The 23,908-nt window shown below is 48.6% G+C and overlaps 1 protein-coding gene across 1 annotated transcript in view; it reads right to left on the bottom strand.

The window, feature by feature from the left end:
• SNRNP200 (small nuclear ribonucleoprotein U5 subunit 200) overlaps nucleotides 1-23,678 on the bottom strand; it is a 31,500-nt gene extending 7,822 nt beyond the window's left edge. Inside the window, exons 1-31 of the mRNA XM_008253830.4 lie at nucleotides 23,461-23,678; nucleotides 22,777-22,940; nucleotides 21,102-21,273; nucleotides 19,125-19,317; nucleotides 18,635-18,690; nucleotides 16,156-16,254; nucleotides 15,654-15,806; nucleotides 15,466-15,565; nucleotides 15,143-15,279; nucleotides 13,669-13,752; nucleotides 13,406-13,579; nucleotides 12,967-13,104; nucleotides 12,571-12,726; nucleotides 11,873-12,043; nucleotides 10,567-10,760; nucleotides 10,226-10,349; nucleotides 9,274-9,423; nucleotides 8,919-9,029; nucleotides 8,314-8,445; nucleotides 6,591-6,779; nucleotides 6,069-6,266; nucleotides 5,542-5,694; nucleotides 5,351-5,431; nucleotides 4,981-5,064; nucleotides 4,211-4,317; nucleotides 3,764-3,882; nucleotides 3,354-3,508; nucleotides 3,043-3,232; nucleotides 2,689-2,862; nucleotides 753-913; nucleotides 249-476 (exon numbers count right to left, since the gene is read on the bottom strand). Coding sequence (XP_008252052.2) covers nucleotides 249-476; nucleotides 753-913; nucleotides 2,689-2,862; nucleotides 3,043-3,232; nucleotides 3,354-3,508; nucleotides 3,764-3,882; nucleotides 4,211-4,317; nucleotides 4,981-5,064; nucleotides 5,351-5,431; nucleotides 5,542-5,694; nucleotides 6,069-6,266; nucleotides 6,591-6,779; nucleotides 8,314-8,445; nucleotides 8,919-9,029; nucleotides 9,274-9,423; nucleotides 10,226-10,349; nucleotides 10,567-10,760; nucleotides 11,873-12,043; nucleotides 12,571-12,726; nucleotides 12,967-13,104; nucleotides 13,406-13,579; nucleotides 13,669-13,752; nucleotides 15,143-15,279; nucleotides 15,466-15,565; nucleotides 15,654-15,806; nucleotides 16,156-16,254; nucleotides 18,635-18,690; nucleotides 19,125-19,317; nucleotides 21,102-21,273; nucleotides 22,777-22,940; nucleotides 23,461-23,505 — 4,392 coding nt within the window. The 5' untranslated portion in view covers nucleotides 23,506-23,678. The remainder of the gene's footprint in view (nucleotides 1-248; nucleotides 477-752; nucleotides 914-2,688; nucleotides 2,863-3,042; nucleotides 3,233-3,353; nucleotides 3,509-3,763; nucleotides 3,883-4,210; nucleotides 4,318-4,980; nucleotides 5,065-5,350; nucleotides 5,432-5,541; nucleotides 5,695-6,068; nucleotides 6,267-6,590; nucleotides 6,780-8,313; nucleotides 8,446-8,918; nucleotides 9,030-9,273; nucleotides 9,424-10,225; nucleotides 10,350-10,566; nucleotides 10,761-11,872; nucleotides 12,044-12,570; nucleotides 12,727-12,966; nucleotides 13,105-13,405; nucleotides 13,580-13,668; nucleotides 13,753-15,142; nucleotides 15,280-15,465; nucleotides 15,566-15,653; nucleotides 15,807-16,155; nucleotides 16,255-18,634; nucleotides 18,691-19,124; nucleotides 19,318-21,101; nucleotides 21,274-22,776; nucleotides 22,941-23,460) is intronic.
• Nucleotides 23,679-23,908: the final 230 nt, after the last annotated feature.

The following is a 23,908-nucleotide window of genomic DNA, read 5'->3' as shown; positions in this document are numbered from 1 at the left end:
CAACAGCCTCAAAGTGACCTCCTAAGTCTTCCTCCTAACTAGGGGCTCTCCCGCCTCCCGCCTTCTCCACAGGAGCTGACATTCACTACGCCATGTTGGTTTCCGAGAGCTCTACAAAGAAATCTCACATCAGCCGTTTGGAATGAGGCAGCAGGCAGAATCCTGAGTCTCCAGCCTCGGATACAAACACAGGGCCCAGTGCATCCCGTCAGTCCCAGCCCCGCCCGTAGCGCGAGGCCCGGGCCTACCCCATTCTCTCCCCCGATCAGGTGGACCTCGTCCACCACGAAGAGGTGGATGTTCTGGACGTTCTTGCGCTGCTTCCACCGCCGGGAGAGGATGTCCCATTTCTCAGGGGTGCTGATGATGATGTTGCCTTTGCCCAGCAGCTTCAGGTCCGTGCTGGTCTCCCCTGTCAGCAGCACCACTTTCTTGTTGAGCCTGTCCTGAAACTTCTCATACCAGTCCATGTACACCTGGAGAGCAGGATGCAGGAGGCCAGAAGAACATTAGGTCACACCAGGCGTCTTCCAACGTATTACAAAGTACGCCTGAAGCTAAGCAGAGAGACTTGCTCTGCAGCGCTCATGCAGCTCTCCTACCCCAGACCAGCCTTGAAGTGCGGGGCAGGCTCTCTTTAGAATGTAAACTCTGGAAATCACCCTAATTATATGAGGGCTAGAAACCATGGTGTGGAACAGGACAACATGGCTTCTGGGGAAGTGCACCCGCCAGGGCACCCCACCACACACCTGTTCTGCCAGGGCCTCCATGGGGGTAATGTAGACGCAGCGCCCCTCCGAGTTCTGCAGCAGCATCCGCAGGATGGCAAACTCCGCACAGATGGTCTTCCCACTGCCCGTGGGGGCCCCCACAAACACGTTGTCGTCACTGTTGTACACAGTGTTAAACACTGGAGATCGACAGAGAAGTAGTGTGAGTAGCGGGAGAGGAGACAGACTGGGACGAGGTCAGTCAGCTGTGGGGTGCAAAGGGCTGATGGCGCAGGCGCCTCCAAGGCGGGCTCAGCCTGCTGTGTCCTCTGAAACCTTCAAGGCCCCCGGAGATTTGTGGGACAACCAAAGCAAAAAGAAGCCAAGCATCTTTCTTTGCTTCTCAGGGACTAGGATGCAGAATAAAGGGAATGGGCTAGCTTCTTCTGTGCCTTCAATACTTTCCTGCATTTCCTGCAAATAGTCTAACATGGAAGGGAAGACTATGCCCTGGCATCAAGACTAAATTAAGGGGCTGGCACTGTGGCATAGCAGGTAAAGCCATTGCCTGCAGTGCTGACATCCCATGTGGGCGCTGGTTTGAGTCCCCGCTGCTCCACTTCCCATTCAGCTCTCTCCTATGCCCTGGGAAAGCAGTGGAAGATGGCCCAAGTCCCTGGGCCCCTGTACCCACGTGGGAGACCTGGAGGAAGTTCCTGGATCCTGGCTTTGGAGCGACCCAGCTCCAACCATTGCAGGCATTTGGGGAGTGAACCACTGGATGGAAGACCTCTCTCTCTCTCTGCTTCTGCCTCTCTGTAACTCTGTCTTTCAAATAAACAAAAAAATCTTTAAAAAAAGAAAGAAAAAATATGGGACTGGGCACTGTGGCATAGTAGGTGAAGTTGCCGCCTGAAGTGCTAGCATCCCATGTGGGTGCCAGTTCAAGTCCTGGTTGTTCCACCTCTGATCCAACTCTCTGCTATGGCCTGGGACAGCAGTGGAAGATGGCCCAAGTCCTTGGCCCCTGCACCCACATAGGAGATCCAGAAGCTCCTGGCTCCTGACTTCGGATTGGCCCAGCTTCAGCCATTGTGGCTTTCTGGGGAGTGAACCGGCAGATGGAACACCTCTTTCTCTCTCTCTGCCTCTCTATGACTCTGCCTTTCAAAGTTGCATTATGTATTAGCTGGTTTATTCGGGGTACCTGTTCATGCATATTTCCTCATTTATAAAATGGGACCCCAATGGCAGAAGCTCAGATGGTAAACCCCTCAAAGGACAAGTAGAAGGACTAACAGAGAAAACAATGGTGCTGTACTCAGCCAAGTACTCAGAGCACAGTGCATGCTGTGTGAACGCACTGTTACTCATAATGATAGAGGAAGCCTCCATCAACGCCCCATGCCCTAGTGCAGTGCTTGAACATCAGGGGCAGGATCTAACACCCTGAGCCTAAGAAATGACAGTACACATGGAAAGGCCTTGCTCCTCTCACCTCAGTCTCCATGCAGAGTGGCAATGCAAATCCAACAGGGGCCAAGGAGTTTTCAGGAAACAGAGGGTCCTAGTGGTCCCTGACAGGCTGCTGGGTTGCCAAGTCTACCAAGAACTTGAACACCTGGTTCCCTACCTGCTGCAGAACACACTGCTTCCAGGTACTCTTCAAATGCCTCTGAGGGGAGTGGGGGCTTAGCCTACAGGATAATATGCCCACATCCCACACCGGAGTGCCTGGGATCAACTCCAAGCTGCTGACTCCAGTACCTGGATTCCTGTACCCTACAGGGGAGGCCTGTATTGTGCTCTCAGCTCCTGCCTTCAACCCTGGCCTAGCCCCACCTGTTGGAAGCATCTGGGTGTGAACCAGTAGATGCTAACTGTTTCTCTATCACTCAAGTAATTTTTTTAATTAAAAAAAAAAAAGAAAAAAGGCCTCCAAGGGGACCCACTATCTGGGAATGAGAACACTCACCTTGGGTCTGGATGGGATTGAAGAAGGGAAATTTATCCTGGTAAAGGCTCTCAAAGGCACTGTTTCTGAGAGCAGACACGGGCAAGGGCTGCAGGTCCAACAGCTCGGTGGGAGGAGGGTACTTCTCTGGCAGGATCAGGTGCCTGAAGGACACAGGCAGCTGCGTCTCACAAGCTGCCAGAAAGAAACAGCAAGGAGAGTAAGCATTCTGTCTTCCCCCAACAGCCCTCCAGCACCCCTGTGAACGCAGAAACCCTTGACAGCACAAACATCACTCTCAAAAAAGGGCAAGCCTGGCACAAAGTCCAAGACCTCCTCTTGTCCTCAGAGGGCCTGTTCCTAGGGGACACTCACAGAGCCAGCGGTCAGACACCACCCGGATGAAGTACTGAGGGGGCAGCGGTTCAAAGACAGGCACGAAGAACGTAATGAGATGCTCGTCCTGGGCATACTTGGCCTTGAGTAGAAAATACTCATGATGCAGGATCACCTCACTGTCCACATCCTCCACCAGAATCCAGAATGCCTCTGATGAACCGTGGACCTGCCAGCACAAACAGGTAAAAGGACTTGAGCCTGGTGGGACCTCAGCACCTCGGGTCCAGCTCCCTCACCATCTCCCTGCCCCTGTCCCTCCCCCTCCCCACCTCCCAGCAAAGCCTTACTTTTTCATCCCACTGGAAATCTGGTGTGATAGTCAGCTCCACTTTCAGGGTGGAACGTGTGATGGGCTGCAAGTGCACTGACAACTCCAGTTTGGGAAACAGGTGGACGTATTTGTGGATAGTCTTCCCCATCTTCGGCATGCGGATAAGCTCACCTAGGAAGAAATGAGAAATAAGGGCTGCAACCCAGCCATACTAGCCTATCTATAAACTAGGCTGAAGACCACTGTGGGAAAAGGGTAGGCTCACCCCCTTTACTCTGTGGAGCCCAAGACCAAGAGCTGGCCTATAGTTCAAGGGGATGTGGGAAATGAACACAGGTCATTGGCACAAGCCCCAGGAACTGGAGAGTGAAGGCTAAGAAAGAAGCCCGGGCTGTGAGGACCAGAGGATGAGAGCTTCTCACACACCTATCTCATTATGATTCAGATCATACAGACGCTCAAAGGGAAAGTTTTTCTTCTCAATCTTCTTCACTACTTCCTCAGGGAGTTTCCGGAACTGGCGCAGAGGACACATCGACTGCCACCTGCCCAGGAAGGCGACAAAGTTGTTGGTCCCCTCTGTAGGACCGTAGCAAATTGCCCTCATTGTCATTTCCAACAGGTTAGCCCCAACCTCACAAGATACTTTCTCATCAGAGAAAGACACTGGAAACTGTGACAGCAGTGAGACCTGAGAGTCAACAGTGACTGCTGTCCCCACTACACCCAGCCCCCCAGAGGGCTTTCCTTCTCCTTAACTTTCACCCGGGTTCACGTCACCCTGTAAGTATCAGGACTAGAGATCAGATGCACTCCAATGCATTCAGTCTGGGACCCCTACAGTGATCAGCCTCAGGCTTGCTGGGCCCTTACATGCGCTTGTCAATCATCTTGCAGAGGTTCAAAGTCTTGTCCGTAAGCTGTGCCCAACCTCGGTTCAGGACAATTTCAAAAATCGCCCGCATCAACCGGCCAGCCGACTGGGGAAAGAAGATTCCCAGTTATGTCTCCATCATCCCTGGGCCTTGTGAAGCTACTCTACCCATGGTTTAACCGCCTTCAGCTCTGATGCAATCACTCATACCAGCCCAGAAACTCGCCCCTGTGGAGTCACTGCTTTCTCCTTTCTAGAAGGTAGATGCTTGTTGAATGCAGACCAGTTAGGAAAGTGCAGCTCAAAGTCACAGCACATCTTAATCTAACATGCACTGCATGATTTTAAGGCTTCTGACTTACTTAGCATTTAGGATTCCAACGTAAGTGAAGGAACTGGTGACCTACCCTTAATGGTGAAGACAAAGGATAGCTAAGAAAATTGTTTGATGTAAGAGCTCTGCAGCTGCAGTGGCAAATCCCTTCTCTGTTGGAAGTGGACATTGTGTCCTATGGACTGCCCTCTTTCTGAAGGCAGATGCAGTCTCCTAGCGTTCCCTCTGAGAGCCTAACCTGTCCCACGTGTTCAGGAGCAGTACAACAGAGTAGCTATACCACATATGCATTAACCAACTAGTCAATCCAGGCAGAGCAAAGCATTCCTTCTAACTCACTAGCGCCGGGCTTCCTTTCCCCACAACACCCACAGCACACAAATGACTGAGAATGTTTGCCCCCTTCTCACAGCCTCAGCACAACTCTGCCCTTACCTGGGTAACATACACCATGTCAGCCATCAGAGCAAAGCCCTCCAGCTTCAGCTGTGAGATGAAGGCTTGGAGAAGCACATTGATCTGGAAAGAAGCAAAGAGGCCAGCAGGAGGCCAATCACAAATAAGCCATGGCAGCAAATTACCTTTCTGCTCTGGCTCCATGCCAGGTCAGATCTTCTACAGCTCTTGATGTACAGACAAGAAATAACTGTTACTACATATAAAAATGTGAGAAAGATGCAAAAACTGGGAGAACTGAGTCGGTTACCAGACACAAGCTCAAATTCAAGGTTCAACTTTTGGAAGATTATGCAAACTGATCCTTATATCCTGATCCTTATCCCAAGCAAAGAGCAGATGGGCTCACCTTGGCACTGGGCTCCTCAATGCTTTCCTTTACAGGAATGGGCACCCTCTCCAACAACTTCTGAAGCTCCAGCTTCTCCTCCTACCACAAGGAGCAAATTGGTCAAGGAACAGCCAAGTGGCCAAGGAGAGAAACCAAGCGCCTTGTCAGTGAATCCCAACTCCCCATTCCAGCACGCTGCACAGGCTCACCTCTCGCACGGTGATGTTCTTGAACTCTGAAGACAATGAGAAGACTCTGAAAAGTTCAATCTCACTCAGGGTAGGTTTTAGCAACTGGTTGTAGGTCTGCACTGTATCATTGGTAATGTAATAGTGGCTGGCTATCCGGCCCAGTTCTGTCACCTGGAGACAAGGGAGACTTGATCAAACACCAATGATTAATGAACTCCAAGCTCCAACTGTGGACAGCAGGTTAGTGTTTTAAAGGTAACTGTTCTAATTGGACAACTGGATGAACTCATGGCAGTATAAGTGCCTGGCCCAGGAACATGAAGACGGCATGATAAACTGACCTATATTGAAGTGATGTCATACAAACCAGACAGCTGAATTATCTACCTAACTCAAGTTATGGGAAAAGAAGCCATATTTTAGAAATCCCTAGTTTCAAAGATTACAATCCAATCCCATCATTGCCAGGCAGAACTCAGAGAGGGCATGTGAAAACCCTGCATCTTTTGCTGAGACCTTCTTCTCAAAACCCTCACCCGACTCACCTGGAAGTTGCCTGTCTTCTTATCATACTTGACCAGGTTGTTTTTGTCCAGCATCAAGGCAGCAGTGTGAACCAGATCCAGTCGGCGCTGGTCCAGCAGGGGATCTCCCTTAAGGTCATCATGAGAGATGCCATAGAGAGTAGGGGATCGGAGCATTCGGATGTACAGGTAGGCGTAGCCCAGCCAGTTCACTGCATCCTGTAAGAGACAGCTTGCGGTTCTTACCACAGACAACTCCTGATGTCCAGATGAAACACTCCCATGGATCGCTTAGAGATTCCCAACTACGAAGCTGTACAGCATTTTCTGAACACTTAGAATACGTCACTATTAAATGACAAGAGTCCTTTCTAAGCTCTTGGTAACAAGAGAACTATCTGTCACAAACCTGAGAAGCTGACACTGGGGCAGGCAGTGGAAGGCCCTGGATACTGCTGCCCTGAAGCACATGATGACGCACATCGCACCCCAGCGCCGCAGTCTCCCTGAGGCACTTATGAAGCACCAAGGGCTCTCTCCTACCTTTGCATTCTGGACATTTCCCAGCACGATCTCTGCATTGAGCATATCCGGCAGCTTTGACACCATCTGACTCTCGATAGGAAGCTGCTGATTGAGGAGGGACAGGTAGTACTGCAGCTCGCCATGAGACGTGATGAGTATGCCTTCACCCTTGGTGTCATACTGGGGTCGTCCAGCACGTCCCAGCATCTACGTCAGAGACAAGAACCAAGAATGCTAAAGCAAGACAGATTCTGTTTTAGTGTCTCACAATTAAATAAATTAAAACTAAGGGGTGGCGTGGGGGTGCTGAAGATGCTTGCCCTAGCTGTTAAGACGCCCACATCCCACACTGGAACGCCCAGGTTGGATATGTGGCTTCACTCCTGATCCAGCTTCCTGATAATGCAGACCTCAGGAAGCAGCACACAGTGGCTCAAGTAATCGGTTTCTTGCCACGCCTACCGGAAACCTGGATTGAGTTCCTAGCTCCAGTCTGTGGCTCTCGTTAAGAGCTGCAGTGGGCATCTGGGGAGTGAACAATGGATGTGAGCTCTGTCTCTCTCTACCTCTCAATGAAATAAAAACTTTAAAAAGGAGAGGCATTGTGGCACAGTGGGTTAAGCTACCATCTACAACAGCCACATCCCTTATCAGAATGCTGACTCATGGGGGCAGGCGCTGTGGCGCGGTGAATTAAAACCCTGGCCTGTAGCACTGGCATCCCATACAGGCACTGGTTCAAGTTCCATCTGCTCTACTTCTGATCTAGCTCCCTGCTAATGTACCTGGAAAAGCAGTGGAGGATGGCCCAAGTGCTTTAGCCCCTGCACCCACGTGGGAGACCCAGAAGCTCCTGGCTCCTGGCTCCGGATCAGCTCAGCTCCAGCCATTGAGGCCATCTGGGGGGTGAGCCAGTGAATAGCAGGCCTCTCTCTCTGTAACTCTTTTAAATAAATAAAATAAAAATAAATCTAAAAAAAAAAAAAAAAAAAAAAAAAAAAAGAATGCTGACTCCTGTCCTAGCTACTCCACACTATTCCAGCTTCCTGCTAGTGTACCTGGGAGGCAACCCATGGTGGCTGAAGTGCTTGGGCCCTGCCATCCACAAGGGAGACCAAAGTGGGAGTTCCTGGCTCCTGGCTGCAGCTTGACAAGCCCTGGCTGTTGAGGGCACATGAAAAGTTTAATAGCAAATGAAAGGTCTCTGTCAATGTGCCTTTTAAATAAATAATTATTCCTTTAAAATAATAATAATAATAATAATAATAAACACAGAGAACTCTTATGGCTGGCATTGTGGTGCAGTGAGTCAAGCTGCCATTTGAAGGGCTGGCATTCCATACTGAAGCACCAGTTTGAGTCTCAGCTGCTCTACCTCCAATCCAGCTCCCAGATGATGTGCCTGAGAAAGCAGTGGAAGATGATCCAAGTACACAGCCCCTGCTACCCCTGTGGTAGTGCCAGATGGAGGTCCTGGCTCCCAGCTTCACCCTGCCATCGCAGCCATTTAGGGAGTGAACCAGTAGGTGGAGGATCTCTTCCCCTGTCTCCCTCTTTCTGTCACTCTGCCTTTCAAATAAATAAAATTAACTTTTTTAAGGAACAAACAAAGTTCTTCTGGTTTTGATTCAGGGATTCTACATCACTGAACTTGGCCTCTGAACTGCTGCGCTTCCAGCATCCTGGCAATTCAAGCACATGATACTTCTCCCCACTGAGGATAAACTCAAAGGCTCAGTACCTGCAGAATGTCCAGTGCTCCAAGTTCCGTCCAGCGCCCCTTCTCTGGACTGTACACCTGGGTTCCTTTGATGATGACTGTATGTGCGGGAAGATTCACACCCCAAGCCAGAGTTGCTGTGGAAACTAAAACCTACAAAAGCAAGGCAAAGTACTAAGGCAAACAGATGTGGCACCAGAGGGTTGGTCCCCCTGGTTTCTCCAGGAAACTTGCTTCAGAGCTTTTAACAGGACTGGTGGGGATGGGGCCAGGACTGCAGGATGGGGTGTAGGGTCAGGATTTACCCTTCTGACACCAGAATCAAGAGGAAAGGGTTTCTTATCTATTCAAGAACTAACTTTTCAAGGTTCCAGAGGTACCCATGAGTCAAAAGTACAGACCTACATTAATCACTTAAGACTAACATTAAGATACAAGATACCCTGAAAGAGGGAACAAACAGGGTCCTGACCTTATGAGGCAGTGTGGAAAGTGCTAGGAGAGGGGGCATGAAGTTTTATTTATGGTACTCAGCACAACCTGCTGAATGGGCTACCTGGACCAGGAACAGACTTAGGGCACAAAGTCTGCATCACCTGCTCCCCAAGAGCTTTGCTCGCCCTCACCTGAATATGTTTATCAGCAAAAAGATCCTCCACGAGTGTTCGGTCAACTCTGGTCATGCCTGCATGATGAATAGCAAAGCCATAGGGCAGAAGATCCTTCAGCTCCAGGTTCTGTGCAAGAAAGAACAGAGAATGAGGTGAGTCTTCCTGTGCGACTCTCCCAAGGACCAAGGAAATAGTGTCACATATGATGCTGTCCCTCATACCCCATCCCACGTAACCATATCCAATCAATGTTCACCTAAGTAATGTAAAACAACAGCAATGATGCAGCGGTTTTAAAGGAGCCAGGACTAACCTCGGATGGAGCCAGTTAAGAGGGAGAAATAAGAGAACCAGGCCGGACCCTCCTCACCTTACACTGCTCAGCTTCTGTCCTAAGGACTTCCGTGGAGGCTGAGCCCTCTCTGAGAAACAGCCCCAGAGTGTCCTTCTCTAAGCACATGTCTCGGATGGCTCTGGCTGTCTTTCCAGTCTCCTTCCGGGAGTGGACAAACACCAGTACCTAAAAAGAAACCAAAACCAATTTCCTACAGTCAAAAGCTTCAGCACCAGCAGCATGAAGCAGAGTCTATACCATTATAACCAGAAGCCACAGCCTTGGTAGGGACACAATGGGCAGAAGCCTAAGTAGGGCTGGCAAGAACCAAAGGAAATGAACCCCCAAGCACAGTGACAGAGTCCTAGAGCTGGGAAACTAAAATAAGCTTAACACCCTATCTTGAACAGAAACATACTAGAAAACAAATTCAGAAATCTCAATTCAGAATTTGTGTGAGGGTACCTAACAAGTCTAAGCCACATGAATATGTTTCTGCAAAATAACAGCTAAAATTCTGTATCATTTATAAAAGGGCTTAGGAAGTAAGTTTGAGACTAGTAAAATTTCATATGAAATATAGCCCTAGTATTTAGTGCCAGGATGACTTCTCTATGTGGTCGCATTGTAGCATAGCAGGTAAAGCTGCCGCTGCAATGCCAGCATCCCAAATGGGTGCCGGTTCCAGTCCCGGCTGCTCTATTTCTGATCCAGCTCCCTGCTAATGGCCTGGGAAAGCAGCAGAAGATGGCCCAAGTGCTTGGGTCCCTGTATCCACATGGGCGACCAGGAAGAAGATCCTGGCTCCTGGCTTCAGACTGGTCCAGCTCTGGCCATTGTGGCCATCTAGGGAGTCAATCAGCAGATTGAATATCTCTCTCTGTCTCACACCACTCTCTGTAACTGCCTTTCAAATAAATAAATCATAAAAAAAAAAAAAAAAGTTTAAAAGAACAGTGTTGAAAAATACAATTGACCACGCACAGACCTGATTTTTCCCAGCATGCTCCATAATTTTCTCATAGACTATTTCATTCATGATCTGGAAACGCTTGATAGCTTTTTTCTCTGTGATACCCACATAGGTCTGTTCCAGAGGCACTGGGCGGAAGCTGAAAGTTCAACAGTGAGACAAATGAGGCTTTTGGCAGGGACTACTGAGAATAAACACTCCTTCTCACTGCCCAGAAGCAGTATCCTCTTTTCTGGATTCACCCCTCCAAAACCCAAAGACCGTTCTAAAACCCAACCCAATAGTGAGTGCTCCTTGGAAAAGGGAAGGATGGGAGGAAAGTCACCTTAGCCACAGTTCTCCCAATCTTCTTATACCTGTTGTCAAAGTAGAAGAGGCCCTTGGCAGGGTCAACACGTAGAAAAGTGGCTACGTCTTCATAGTTGGGTAGGGTGGCACTGAGACCAATGAGTCGGACATCCTCTTGAGTCATCTCAATGTTTCGGATGGCCCTGGCCACCAACGCCTCTAACACAGGGCCTCTGTCATCGTGAAGAAGATGGATCTCATCCTAAAGAATGGGAGGGCAGCAAATTACCTCCAGGACTAAGGAAATGTGGCCCCTCCCCTGAGACTTGCAGGCATCTAACCAAACACTCAGAATAAAGATAAGAAAGGGTGGGGGCAGAACTAAGCCAGAGAAACATAAATGAAACAGCATTCCCCATGAAATGCTTTGCTACAGTTAATAGCAAGAAAATCTGGTATTTCAGTGAATGAGTTCCTAACTTTACTTAAAGGTAAATTTCTGCATAAAAAATGAAGCTTCTGATCAGATCATATTTATATGAAATAAGGCTTCACCCCTGGTCAGGTATTTTGACCAAGAAAAAAAGATATCAAGATATCACCTGCTTCTCAAATTTTAGCAAGCCAAAGCAGACAGTGATCTTGTTCAAATGTAGATTTTTTTTCCAGAAGGTGCAGGGTGGGGCCAGGGCATTTCTAACAAGCCTCTCTCCCAACCCGCTGCTATCCCCCTGTCAATCAGGATTTGAGTGGCAAGGCTCTAAAGCAGGGGCTGCCAACATTTTCTTAAAGGCCAGAAAGTCAAATTCTAGACTTGATGGCCATGCAGTTCCTATTAGAAATACTCAACTCTGCCACTGCAGCAAAAATGCAGCTGTAAACAATACATAAGCCTAGAGACATGGGTACATTCCAATAAAACAACACCCAGCAGCCACAAATCGTTGACCTCTGTCCCAGCACACTGAAAACCAGCACGTGAAGTCACTTCTGACTGTGCCAGACACCTCAAAGAAACATCAATCAGACTGAGAGGCCCTCCTGTCTGGATGATTCTGGAACAATATCCTGGACTCTTTACTTGTTCCCTTGCAAAATGGATTACTTATTCAATGTTCTGGGAGGACAGGATTAGTTTGCGGTCAGTCTATTTGCACTTGTTTCAAAATATTTTAGACATAGGAGATATAGAGAATAAGGCAAACACTAAGCACCTACTGGGAAATTTTCCTATTATGGGCAGATTCTCATTTAACACCAACAGCAAAGCTTTATCGCCTACAGAAAGGCATTGAAGGAACATTCAACACTGAAACCCAGCAAACCTTCCCCGATCACGTCTGGTCTCTGCAGCCCCAAAGTGCCCCCACTCACCAGAATGATGAGCCGCACCAGCTGAGTGTAGGTGCGCTCCCCACCCTTGCGGGTGATGATGTCCCACTTCTCAGGGGTGCAGACGATGATCTGAGTGGCACTGATCTCTTCCTTGCACAGCTGATGGTCTCCAGTGAGTTCAGCAACAGTGATCCCATAAGTGGCCAGGCGCTAGGTGGAGGAGACCTATGTCAGGCAAGAGTGCACGAAGAGGCCTAGACACCACACCTGAGCGTGGAGTACTGGGAGCAGGTGACTATCAAGTCAATCACTCCTTTTCCAAAAGCAAACCCAAGTTTCACTCAGGCAAATGAAGCACACAATAGGGGGAAATGGAGCTCTGGGAGTTCTGCACACAAAAGGAGAAAATGGAAACTTGTGGCTAATGTGACCTAGAATAAAACCACTAGGTCTACTGTCAACTAAATCCATGTGCCAATTCATAAACACTTCAATGACGCAAATGACAACAACTACAGAAAATCATCATGGAGAACATGAACGAAAAATGGCAAATAAACCCTAGTAAAAGATGGTTTAGGACATTCTTGCTTCAGAAACCTCTCTGCCTTTGAAATGTAAAACACCACAGGAGGCATTCCAGGGATGCCCTAACACAAGAAGCAGTGATGTACAGGACTATTCACAATCCTGACAGCTGCACCCAGTACTCACCAGAGGAAGCTCTACCCCCTTACCTTTCCAAAACTGCCCACCATCTCCTGCACCAAGGACCGCATGGGAGCAATGTAGATAATCTTGAAGTCATCCACATTGATAGTGCCATCCATATTTATGTGTTTGCCTATCTCTCGGAGCATACACATCAGGGCCACGTTGGTCTTCCCAGCACCCTAAGAGAGCAGTCAGGGATGAGACGGCCTACTTACTGGTAACGATCACTCCTCCAACTTCCATGGGCTTATCTCCAAAACAGAGGACACCGCATGTCCTGGGCATTTTATCCCACCATTTAACATTTGTTCCACTCAAGAATAAAGAACTGGAGGACAGGGGTGAAGATGAAGAACACTCCTGCCACCAAAACGACGGAGCACCACCTTCACAAGAAAAGCAGGCAGGGCAGCGCTTACGGTAGGAGCACACAGCAGCAGATTCTCATCTGTTTCCAAGGCGGCACGGTACAGTTTACTCTGGATCCGATTCAGCGTTTTGAAGCCCTCAAATCCAGCCTGGGCATACTTCGGCAGCTTCTCCACGGGGAGCAGTTGCTAGAAAGAAAAAATACAATTCACAACAGGCTAGCAGCATCTTTGAGTAAGCAAACTGTTTCTGTGGCATTGCCAGGATTTCGTTCCTTGGCAACCTCCCTGCATAACTCTCTCCACTAAAGGCCAGTTTAGAGAGGTCAGTATCATTCCCTGGGCTCAAAACCAGGATGGGAAAACTGCAGCAGCATCTACTTTTGATGCAAAGTAACTGTGAGAGCAGGCTACCTTCTGGGCAATGGGTGAAATCCAAACAGGAAAAGAAATAAACTGAACAGAGAACTGAGAAAAGCAATTCACTCACTTCTTCAGAGCCAAATGGCTTGGGCTTCAGGGCAGGCACATGCACCTCTTCATAGCCCTTACGTTGGCGACGGAAGGACCCGTCAGGAAGCTGACAGCGTTTGTTGGCCATGAAGTGGCTCCCTTGGGTAAAAACCAAGTCCTCCAAGTCCAGAACCTGCCGTGGAGCCAGTGCCTTGAATGCGAAAAGCAGTATCAAGAAGTCAGAGAGCTGGCAAGTAAGTTTTCCAACTGTCACAGCCTGGGAAATGGCTCGCTACCTACCTCTCCACCCTGGTCCAGATCCATGGTCTCCAGATCTGTGTCCATTCGTGACTGACGCACTCGCTCCCTCCGGGACCTCTCCTCCTACAGGTGGAGAAAGGTAAAAAGTACAATGCAAATTCATCACTGTCCTGGGTTCTGACCCCTTGTGGTCTCTGTCTGGTTGTGCTTGACTCACACGTGCTCACTCATATTAGGCCACTTCAAAAAGTTGCATAGAAAATGGAATTAAAAGGTTAAGTTTATGAGTTTATTTTGGTGCAAAAAAAAAAATTTGAAATCCATGCAGTTTTATAACAATATGCATTTTCCATGAACTTTCTGAAGATCCTGTCTGTATGGATTTCAAAATTTTTTGCCCTAATATAAATTCTTTAATATCATGTATTGAATTTTTCTTTTATTATTTACTTAAAAGCAGAGCAACAAAGAGAAAGAGATCATCCAAACACTTGTTCACTCCCCAGATGGCCACACAGCCAGGACTGGGCCAGCCCAAAACCAGGAGCCCAGAACTCTATCCATGTGGGTGGCAGGGACCACCCAAGTACTCGAGCCGTCTTTGCTGCATCTCAGAGTGTGACCGCAGAAAGCTGAATTAGAAGCAGAGGCAAGGATGTGGCGTCTCAAGTAGTGGCTTAATAGGCTACACCACACACCTGCTTCTATACTTAAAAAAAAAAATCTTTGGAAAGCAGAACAACAAAGTGAGAAGGAGAAATAGCGACAGAGAGAGATCAATCTTTCACCCACTGGTTCATGCCCCAAATGGCCGTAACAGCTAGGTCTGGGTCAGGACAAAGCCAAGAACATCATCCTGGTCCCCCATATGGATGGCAAGGGCTCAAGTACATAGGCCATCCTCATTGCCTTCCCAAGTGCATTAGCAGGAAACTGATGGGTAGGTAAGCAGTGGGACTGGCAGTCTGATATGGGATGCTGGCACTGCAACATGATGGGCCACAACACTGGGCCCCCTAAACTTCCCTTTTAACCATCTTTTCCATGAATCTTTAGAAGCACTCTCATAAGGCCTCCCATAGAAAAGATGGCATTTTACATTCAGAACCCGCCACTGGGATCACCAGAATGATTAAAGCATGAACACTTTCAAAGAGATGATACACAGAACGCTGATATCAGAAGTAGATTTTTACAATTCAGCATTAAGGGCTATCTCTAACGGGTAAAAATGTAGGCTCTGTTCAGCAAATACACATGTTCTGTCCCTGTACAGTAAACGCCATGTATAGCAATGAAGGTCCTCAAGGTGCTGGTGAGGCCGGCAGCCATCGGGGTCCCCAGATAACCACAAGGTGAACGCGTGTATTCTAATCCACATCCAAGGACAAACACAACACAAAGCACCAAGCAAAGTACTTGAACTTGAACCTCCTCTTTTATGCTGCAATCTTCTAGCCTATGTCCCTTTTCTGCAGCAAACAGTCCCCATCAGCAGTGAGACCGCTCTTACTCGGATCAGATCCTCCTTCTCTGTTTCATGGAGCTGGTAGAGGAACTTGGACAGCTCTGGATCAGCTTCCATCTTTCCCATGATCCTTTCCTTTTCCGCTTCACTCTGTGCACTGGCCAACAAGGTACAGTATAAAACTGACAAAAAGAAAAAGAAGAAAGAGGGGGTGGTCAGGGGATAAGATAAGAATCAACCTTGACTCTTGGTAGAGAACAAAGAAAAATCAGTACTGATGCCATGAGAGCAACACAATCTCTATCACACGCGGGCACACACAGGCCTACACTCATATTGCCCACAGAAAGAGCACACTCTACACTCACTCATCATCCTGTGCTGGCGCAGTACTTTAATAAAATCAAAGGTGTTGAAGCCAAGGAGCAGCACCAGCTGGTTCTCACACTCTCGATCATCGCTGGCAGTCTGGAGAGAAAAGAAAGGCAACATCGCCATCTGCCGCTTCACACACGGTACCCACCTGCTGAACACAGAAATACCATCTCGGTCATACCTTCAAAATCTCCAACACTTCATCTGCCTTTTTCTGTGACACGATGGCATCGTCATAAAAACGACTGAGCTGCCGCTGTAGCCAAAATGCATCAATATCCCGAGGGTGCAAATCCTTCTTCTTGGAACTCATCAGTTCTCCGGAGGCTACAAGCTACAAGAGCAACCAGGCACTTAGCTCACCAGGTCCTCCTTCGCCCCAGCTGCTTCTGTCCACTCTGTCATAAAGCAACTTGCCATCACACAGACCAGCTTCTTTAGAGAAGTTCCCAGAGGAAAACAAAATTCTGCTATATCGTTCAGGAGCACAGCACGCTAAGATCTCAATGTGGAAAAGGGAATAACTGACTAAAATCTTGAGTGAATCAGGACATCTAATGTTTGTTACCATGGCTTACCCTCTCAAAAGGTGGCTCAGTGAGTGATCTGTAATAGGACCTAGGCAAGGAGCGCTATATCATGCAATCAGCTGTTCTTGCAATAACAGCAGAGACCACACTTACGTTAGCAGAGAGGGTGCAGCGCACAACGGCCTCATCCCCTTCCATGTCGTCATCCGACGCCTCTTCTCGAACCTCCCCGTACACGTCTTCATCACCTTCCTGTGGAAATGGTCACAACCTCAACCATGATCTGGAGCTGATCCTGTGTCACCACAGAACCTCTTCCTTCCGTCATTCTAAATGAGCTCCAGGATTAAAGCAATGGCTCTGGGATGAAACCCAGGGCTTCCTGGAACCCAGGTGAGCCTTAATCCAGAGCACATCGAACGGAATGACCACTTGGCAAAGGTTCCTGAGACACCCCTGTTCTCTCTTCTGCTTCTGTTTAGGCTGCCATAATGACGACCAAATGGATCAGTCTCTCTTTGATACATACACACTCAGTACTTGAAATAAGAATCATAGTTAACAAGAAAGAAAAACTATAAAGAAGCATTTACAGGAAAGCAGGTAACAATTCAGAAACATAGAGGCCACATTTAAGTTTGCGCACCCCCGTACTGATTTTTACAATGCAAACCACGTGTACTCAGCAGCGTCACACCAAAGCAGGTACTTAATAAGTATCTGCTAAACCAACTGCTGTAAGTAAAGCATTCTGCTAGGTTGTTTAATTTATGATTTAAAATCGTAAGTTTTAATTAACCATACCATGGGGATGGACTTGAAAGTTATCTGTTTCAATCACTTCATTTGGGAGGAGAAATTCAGACAAGATGACTTGCCCAAGGGCCAAGCTTCGGCACTCTCAGCTCCCAGTTCAGTGCTTTCCCCTCTAACTCTCCTGTGCTACCCCTCCTTCCTATCCTGGTATATATACATAATTTCCTTTTCAGGAGCCAAACATACCCAATGAGAACACTGAGACAACACTACAATTTTTTTCAGGTACCCTACTTGATTCTATTGAGTTACATTCAAGAATTTCTGATTAGATGGCAAACATTAGCTCCAGTGGCTGCTACAACTGTTTAAGCAAACGTGTAAATTTTGCCCACACATTTGAGCAAATTTGTGTCCTTTTGAAGCTGGTAGTAGGACACAGTAATGAAAAAATTAGCACATACAGGCAAAAATGCAGTAAAGCATAAGGAAAATACAATCTCAATGAAGGTATATATGGTATTTTATCTTTTGTCTTTCTGCTGATCTGCTTGGTTTATTTTATTTTTTTAAAGATTTATTTTTTTGGAGCTGGCACTCTGGTGCAGCGGGTTAACACCCTGGCCCGAAGCGTCAGCATCCCATATGGGCGCCGGTTCTAGTCCTGGGTGCTCCACTTCCCATTCAGCTCTCTGCTCATATGGGCGCTGGTTCTAGTCCCGGGTGCTCCACTTCCCATTCAGCTCTCTGCTATCACCTGGGAAAGCAGTACAAGATGGCCCAAGTCCTTGGGCCCCTGCATCTGCGTGGGAGATCCAGAAGAAACTCCTGGCTCCTGGCTTCGGATCAGCGCAGCTCTGACCGTTGCGGCCGATTGGGGAGTGAACCATCGGATGGAAGACCTCTCTCTCTGCCTCTTCTCTCTCTGTGTAACTTTGACTTTCAAATAAATAAATAAATAAATAAGTCTTTCAAGGACTGATTTATTTATTTGAAATGCAGATTTACAGACAGGCAGGGACAGAGAGAGGGAGGGGTCTACCATCTGCTGGTTCTCTCCCTAAATGGCTGCAAGAGTTGTAGTTGGGCTGATCCAAAGCCAGGAGCTTCTCCCGGGTCTCCCACATGGTTGCAGGGACCCAAAGACTTAGGCCATCGTCTACTGCTTTCCCAGGCCACAGCAGAGACCGGGATCGAAGTGCAGCAGCCAGGACTTGAACCGGCACCCATATGGGATGGTGGTGCTGCAGGCGGCAGCTTTACACACTAAGCTACAGCACCAGCCCTTGCTTGATTTATTTTAAAATTTTATGTCACATTAATTTCCTTAAAAAAAAAACCTAAAGGTAACTATAACAATTTTTTTAGCAAAATTACACTTATTGCCGGCGCCGCGGCTCTCTAGGCTAATCCTCCGCCTTGTGGCGCCAGCACACCAGGTTCTAGTCCCGGTCAGGGCGCTGGATTCTGTCCCAGTTGCCCCTCTTCCAGGCCAGCTCTCTGCTGTGGCCAGGGAAGGCAGTGGAGGATGGCCCAAGTGCTTGGGCCCTGCACCTCATGGGAGACCAGGAGAAGCACCTGGCTCCTGCCATCGGATCAGCGCGGTGCGCCGGCCGCAGCACGCCAGCCGCAGCGGCCATTGGAGGGTGAACCACTGGCAAAAGGAAGACCTTTCTATCTGTCTCTCTCTCTCTCTGTCCACTCTGCCTGTCCAAAAAAAAAAAAAAAAAAAAAATTACACTTACTGACACCTATATAACACCATAAAGTTATTCTGGCTTAAGCTCAGTGGTCTCTTAAACTAACTTCAAAGGGTCCCTTCGCCTTATTTCAAAAAAAGCAAGAATACACGGGGTCTCTCTGCTTTATTACTCACCTCCTCGTCAGACTCAAACTGCACATTCACACCGTACGTCTCATCAATGTTGTCATCTGAAAGGAAGAGGGAACAGTAAGAGGGCAGAGGGCAGTGAGTGCGCTCGGGGGGCCACTTCCTCCGCAATGCCCTGCCTTGTCTCTCCTCAGCAAACACCAAAGTGCCACCTGTGCTGCCACTGCCAAGGCTTTCTCCGACCCGCCAACCCTGGAATCAGCCCTGCTGTGCCTGCTAAACCACTTGAGCTCCCACACTCTGCGCAAGTTTCCAAGTCTCCTCTCATCTTCTACACAGTGACAGGGTCTCAGAGTGAGAAATGACTGCGGGCATCTGGGATTCTGATACCCATCAACTTCACCACTCAGTAAACATGGAGTAGGCGATGGGAGCCCACGGACACTCAGATTTTTAATGAATGACACGAGAAGATGCCCACTTAGGGGTTAACCACAACCAGTAAACAAGACCAAGACATAGAGAGCGTAGTCACCCATGTTCTGGATTTCCTTGTCTCCACCATAGTCTGTGATCTTCTTGCCCAGGTTCACTAGCACGTGGTATCTAGTGTCATCTGTCTGCCCCAGCAGCAAGTCAATCTCCTTCCGTCTTTCCTTGTCCCGCAGCTTTTCATTCTTCAGGACAGCTAGAACTTCATCTGCTGCCCCGCAAAGGATATCACGAGGCTGGTGGCAAAAACCAGCAACATTTAGAACACAAAGAACAGCACCAACCAGCTTTTTATATTATTATTATTGAAAGGAAGTGGGGAGGGTAATCTTCCATGTGCAAGTTCACTCCCCAGATGGTTGTAATGGTCAGGACTGGGCAAGGCTGAAGCCAGGAGCCAGGAGCTTCACTCAGGTCTCCCACGTGGGTGCAGGGGCCCAAGCACTTGGACCATCTTCTACTGCTTTCCCAGGCCATGGCAGGAAACTGGATCAGAAGTGGAGCAGCAGGGACTGGAACCAGCGCCCATATGGGATGCCGGCACTGCAAGCAGAGGCTTTACCCACCACGCCACAGTGCTGGAGACCACCAACCAGCTGTTTGTGGCACTAGGATGTGAAGAGCCACACCTCTTCAAAACCTGCCGCATACCAGGTTTAAACCACTTTCCTTAATGTTGATTATAAATGCCACTGAGGGGCCTGGGCCCCTGCCACCCACATGGGAGACCTGGATGAAGCTCCTGCTCCTGCCTGACCCAGAGGTGGCTGTTGCAGCCATTTCGGGAGTGAACCAATAGATGAAAGGTCTCTTGTTCTTGCTCTCTGTCTCTCCCTCTCTTTCTGTAACTCTTTCAACAGAAATAAATCTTAAAAAAAATAAATAAAAATGCTGAGTTACGGGCCGGCACCGTGGCTCACTTGGCTAATCCATCCCCTGCACCCGCGTGGGAGACCAGGAGGAAGCACCTGGCTCCTGGCTTTGGATCAGCGTAGCTCTGGCCGTGGCGGCCATCTGGGGGATGAACCAACGGAAGGGAGATCTTTCTCTCTGTCTCTCTCTCACACTAACTCTACCTGTCAAATAAGTTAAAAAAAAAAAAAACAAACAAACAAACAAACAAAAAAAAGCTGAGTTAGAAAATTGAAGGAAGACTCATTTTTTTTTTTAAAAGCAATTATATAGGTGATCTCAGGATACAGGACAGAGCTTCTACAACTTGGCAGTCTTCCCCTAGCCTGCCACATTTTTGGTAATTATTTGTCCTCACATACTCTAGAATCCATCCCACTAGAACCTCTCAGACTCAGAAAAGGCCTTAATTTGTTCTCACACATATAATAGTTAACAGCACAGATGGGGTGGGATACTTGGATTCACAGCCTAGCTCTGCCAAATACTACTTCTGTGACTTAGCAAAATTACATAACTACTATGTGCCTTGCATCTCCCTTTATGAAATGGAAAACGAATATTCATAGCACCTAGGGGTGGGCACTGTGGCAAAGCAGGTTAAGCCAACACTTGGGATATGCACCTGTGCATATCTGAGTGTCAGTTAAGGTCCTGGCACCTCTGCTGCTGCTCCAGCTTCCTGCTAATGCACCCCACAGCAGATGACGGCTCAAGTGTTTGGGCCCTTCCACCCACATGGGAGACCCCGATGGAGTTTCAGGCTCCTGGCTTTGGCCTGGCCCAGCTCTGGATGTTGCAGGCATATGGGGAGTGAACCTGTGGATGGAAGACCAATCAACTGATAGCTCTCTGTCACTCTCCCTTTCAAGTAGACCAAAAGAACCAATTTTTTTTTAATAGCATCAATCCATAGAGTTGATGTAAAAGGAGGAAAAAACCATGTAAAGTATCATTTCACTTCAACCAAACACTTCGTAAATACTAGTCACTTCCGCAAGTTGGTATGAGCCACACAGGGAAATCCAGAGACAAGGTTCTTCTGGTGTCCCCCAGCCGTCACCCCCTCCCTTCCCAAGCACAGGCACTCACTCTCTGGCGGCCTCACCTGGTCCCCAAGCGCAGCCTGGATGAAGCTGAGCAGCACCTCATACGTCTCCCGGGTCTCCTTGGTTTTGGGCTTGTAGATGATGCCCACCATCTCATCAATGCCCTCCGACAGCAGGGTATAACCCTTCATCTTGTTGATGTCATGCCGGTCCTCGTCACGCTTTCTTCGCCTAAGGGACACACAGTGTGACATTCCACAGGAGAACCTTGCCTCCCCAAGACAAGAAGAGAATCAAGCCCTCCCTCCTCAGTATCACCGTACACCTGCACCGCAACAAATGAGCCCCATTTCACCTTAATCATTTGCACAAGTATTTCTTTGTAGGACACAGTAACAGAAAGGAAGTGTTCACCCTCTCACTAAGTTCACTAAATGTTACAAGACAGGGTTATCATTAATTTAAAAACACGAGTAGGCATGCAGTACAGCACTCAGTAAGATGCCACTTGGACATCCACAGCCCATATTGGAACATCTGGCTTCAATTCTAACTCCACTTCCAGCTTCAGCTTCCTACTAATACACACATATCCTGGGAGGCAGCAGGAGACGGTTCAGGTGTGTAGGTCCTTGCCACCACACAGGAAACCTAGGTTGCCTTCCAGTCTCCTGGCCTCAACCTGGACCAGCTGCAGCTAACATGGGCATTTATGAAGTAAACGAGCAGATGTGAGTTCTTTAATCGGCCTGTCTCTATCTCTCAGATGAAATAAATTCAAAATACAAAGGGGCCAGTGCTGTGGCCTAGCAGTTATGCTGCCATCTGTAATGCCAGCATCTCCCATCAGAGCAGTGATTCAAGTCTCTGTTACTCGGCTTCCAATTCAGGTCCCTGATAATGTGCTGGTAAAGCAAGGGAAAGTGGCCCCAAGTACTTGTGTTCCTGCCACCCACATGAAGACCCAAATGGAATTCCAGGCTCCAGGTTTCAGCCTGGCCCAACCCCAGCCATTGCAACCACTCAGGGAATGAACCAGCACATGGAAAATCCCTTTCTCTCTATTTGTTACTCTGTTTTTCAAAAATAAATGTCTTAAAAAATTAAAAACCTACTGAGATGAGAAATACCAAAGGTCTTAAAGATACCCTCAAGAAAATTAAGATGTTTATGGACCAGAAACACAAAAAGGTACCAGTATTTTCCACTTGGGTGTACTTTATTTATTTTTTTAAGGTTTTATTTATTTACTGAGAGGTATAGTTACAGACATAGAGAGGGAGAGACAGACAGAAAGGTCTTCCAATTCGCTGGGCCACTCCCCAAATGGCCCCAGTGGCTGGAGCTATGCCTATCTGAAGCCAGGAGCCAGGAGCTTCTTCCGGGTCTCCTACTCGGGTACAGGGACTTGGACCATCTTCTACTGCTTTCCCAGGCCAAAGCAGAGGGCTGGACTGGAAGATGAGCAGCTGGGACTAGAACCAGCGCCCATAATGGGATGCTGGCAGAGCAGGTGGAGAATTAACCCACTACGCCACAGCGCCAGCCCTCAAAGTGTATTTGCTAAGGCCGTAGAATCTTCAAACTCTCATGTTCAGCTTTTACCTTCACCAATCTGTTTTAATGCCACTGCTGTCCAATCTTGCAACACGCACTTCAACAAAAACACTACTAATTGCTAAGGAAAAGACAGACTTCGGTTCTGAAGAAAAACAGGACTCCATCGGTACTTACTTGGCTCTTCTTTCCTCCTGCATCTGTGGTTTGGTCCGTTGTGCCTTATCTCCCATTCGGGTGCCCTCCAGCTTCCCAACCAGGGACAGCACCTCTCCGGTGGGTTCATCTCGGCGGGTTCGGTCAATGAGAGACCGGTCAGCTTGGAGCACAAGATTCGAGTTCTGAAAAGATCAGACCACTGCTGAAGCTCTGACATACGCGAGGCCAGTTCCTGCAGCACCCTGATCCCAGCTCAAGAGTCACAATGAGCGTTAATAACCACTAGCCGGAATATAAAGGTATATAATTTGAAAAGAAATAGCAACACATAACGCTAAGCACGAGCACAGGGCTGATAAGCCCTACGTGCCGTCTATCAGTTGAACAATGCTGGCTTCTAACCATAACAACCCTCATGCGGGAAGTACTGAGCGAGTGGAGAGGGACAGGTGAAGGGGCGGGTTGAACGCTGAAAGGCTTGGCAGCCCGGTCCCACAGAGCTCTCCGCCTTGTCCTGCCCGCCCCAGGCCCCGGTGCGATAATCCGTATCGTCGCATACCCAAACTTTCGCCCCGATCCGATTTCGCCTCCGATTTCGTGGCTTTCCTGCAGGCCTTGAGACTGAACCTCCCACTCGCAGCTTGCCGCCTCCCCTATACACTACACTGCCTCCCCCGAGTCCTCCCCTAAGCCCATACGCACCGCCTTGTACTCGTACTGCAGGCTTCGGGCGGTCACGTCCGCCATGGCGGCAGCCGCTCCTGGCTCTCAGAGATCCACTCCTCCTCACCGCACGCTGAAAACCGCGCTGCTCTCGGTTGAGGACTTCAACAACGCAGGAGAGACGCAACGGAGGGGAAGGAGACGGACTAATTTCCGCTTCCGGGTCGCGCGCCGGAAGTGCGGGGCGGGCCGGGTTTCTGGCAGGCGCGCGCCGCTTCCCGCTGCCTTCTGGGTGGAGCGGTTGGGACTTGTGCTTCCGGGTCTTGGCCCTTCAGAGCTAGGGGCGCCACAGTGCTTAGGGGTCGGGCCTCGGGTCCCGGCCAAGGCACCTTCCACCGTATCGGGATGCACGCCTCCTTTGCGCCTATCCTATGCGCAGCCTCTTTTATATTTATTTATTTGAAAGAGTTAGAAAAACAGAGCAGTC

This window comes from Oryctolagus cuniculus, chromosome 2 (assembly GCF_964237555.1).
Source record: "Oryctolagus cuniculus chromosome 2, mOryCun1.1, whole genome shotgun sequence".
Lineage (NCBI taxonomy): Eukaryota > Metazoa > Chordata > Mammalia > Lagomorpha > Leporidae > Oryctolagus > Oryctolagus cuniculus.
Note: the sequence above shows the minus strand (reverse complement) of the source record. Positions and strands in the feature narration are given on the sequence as shown.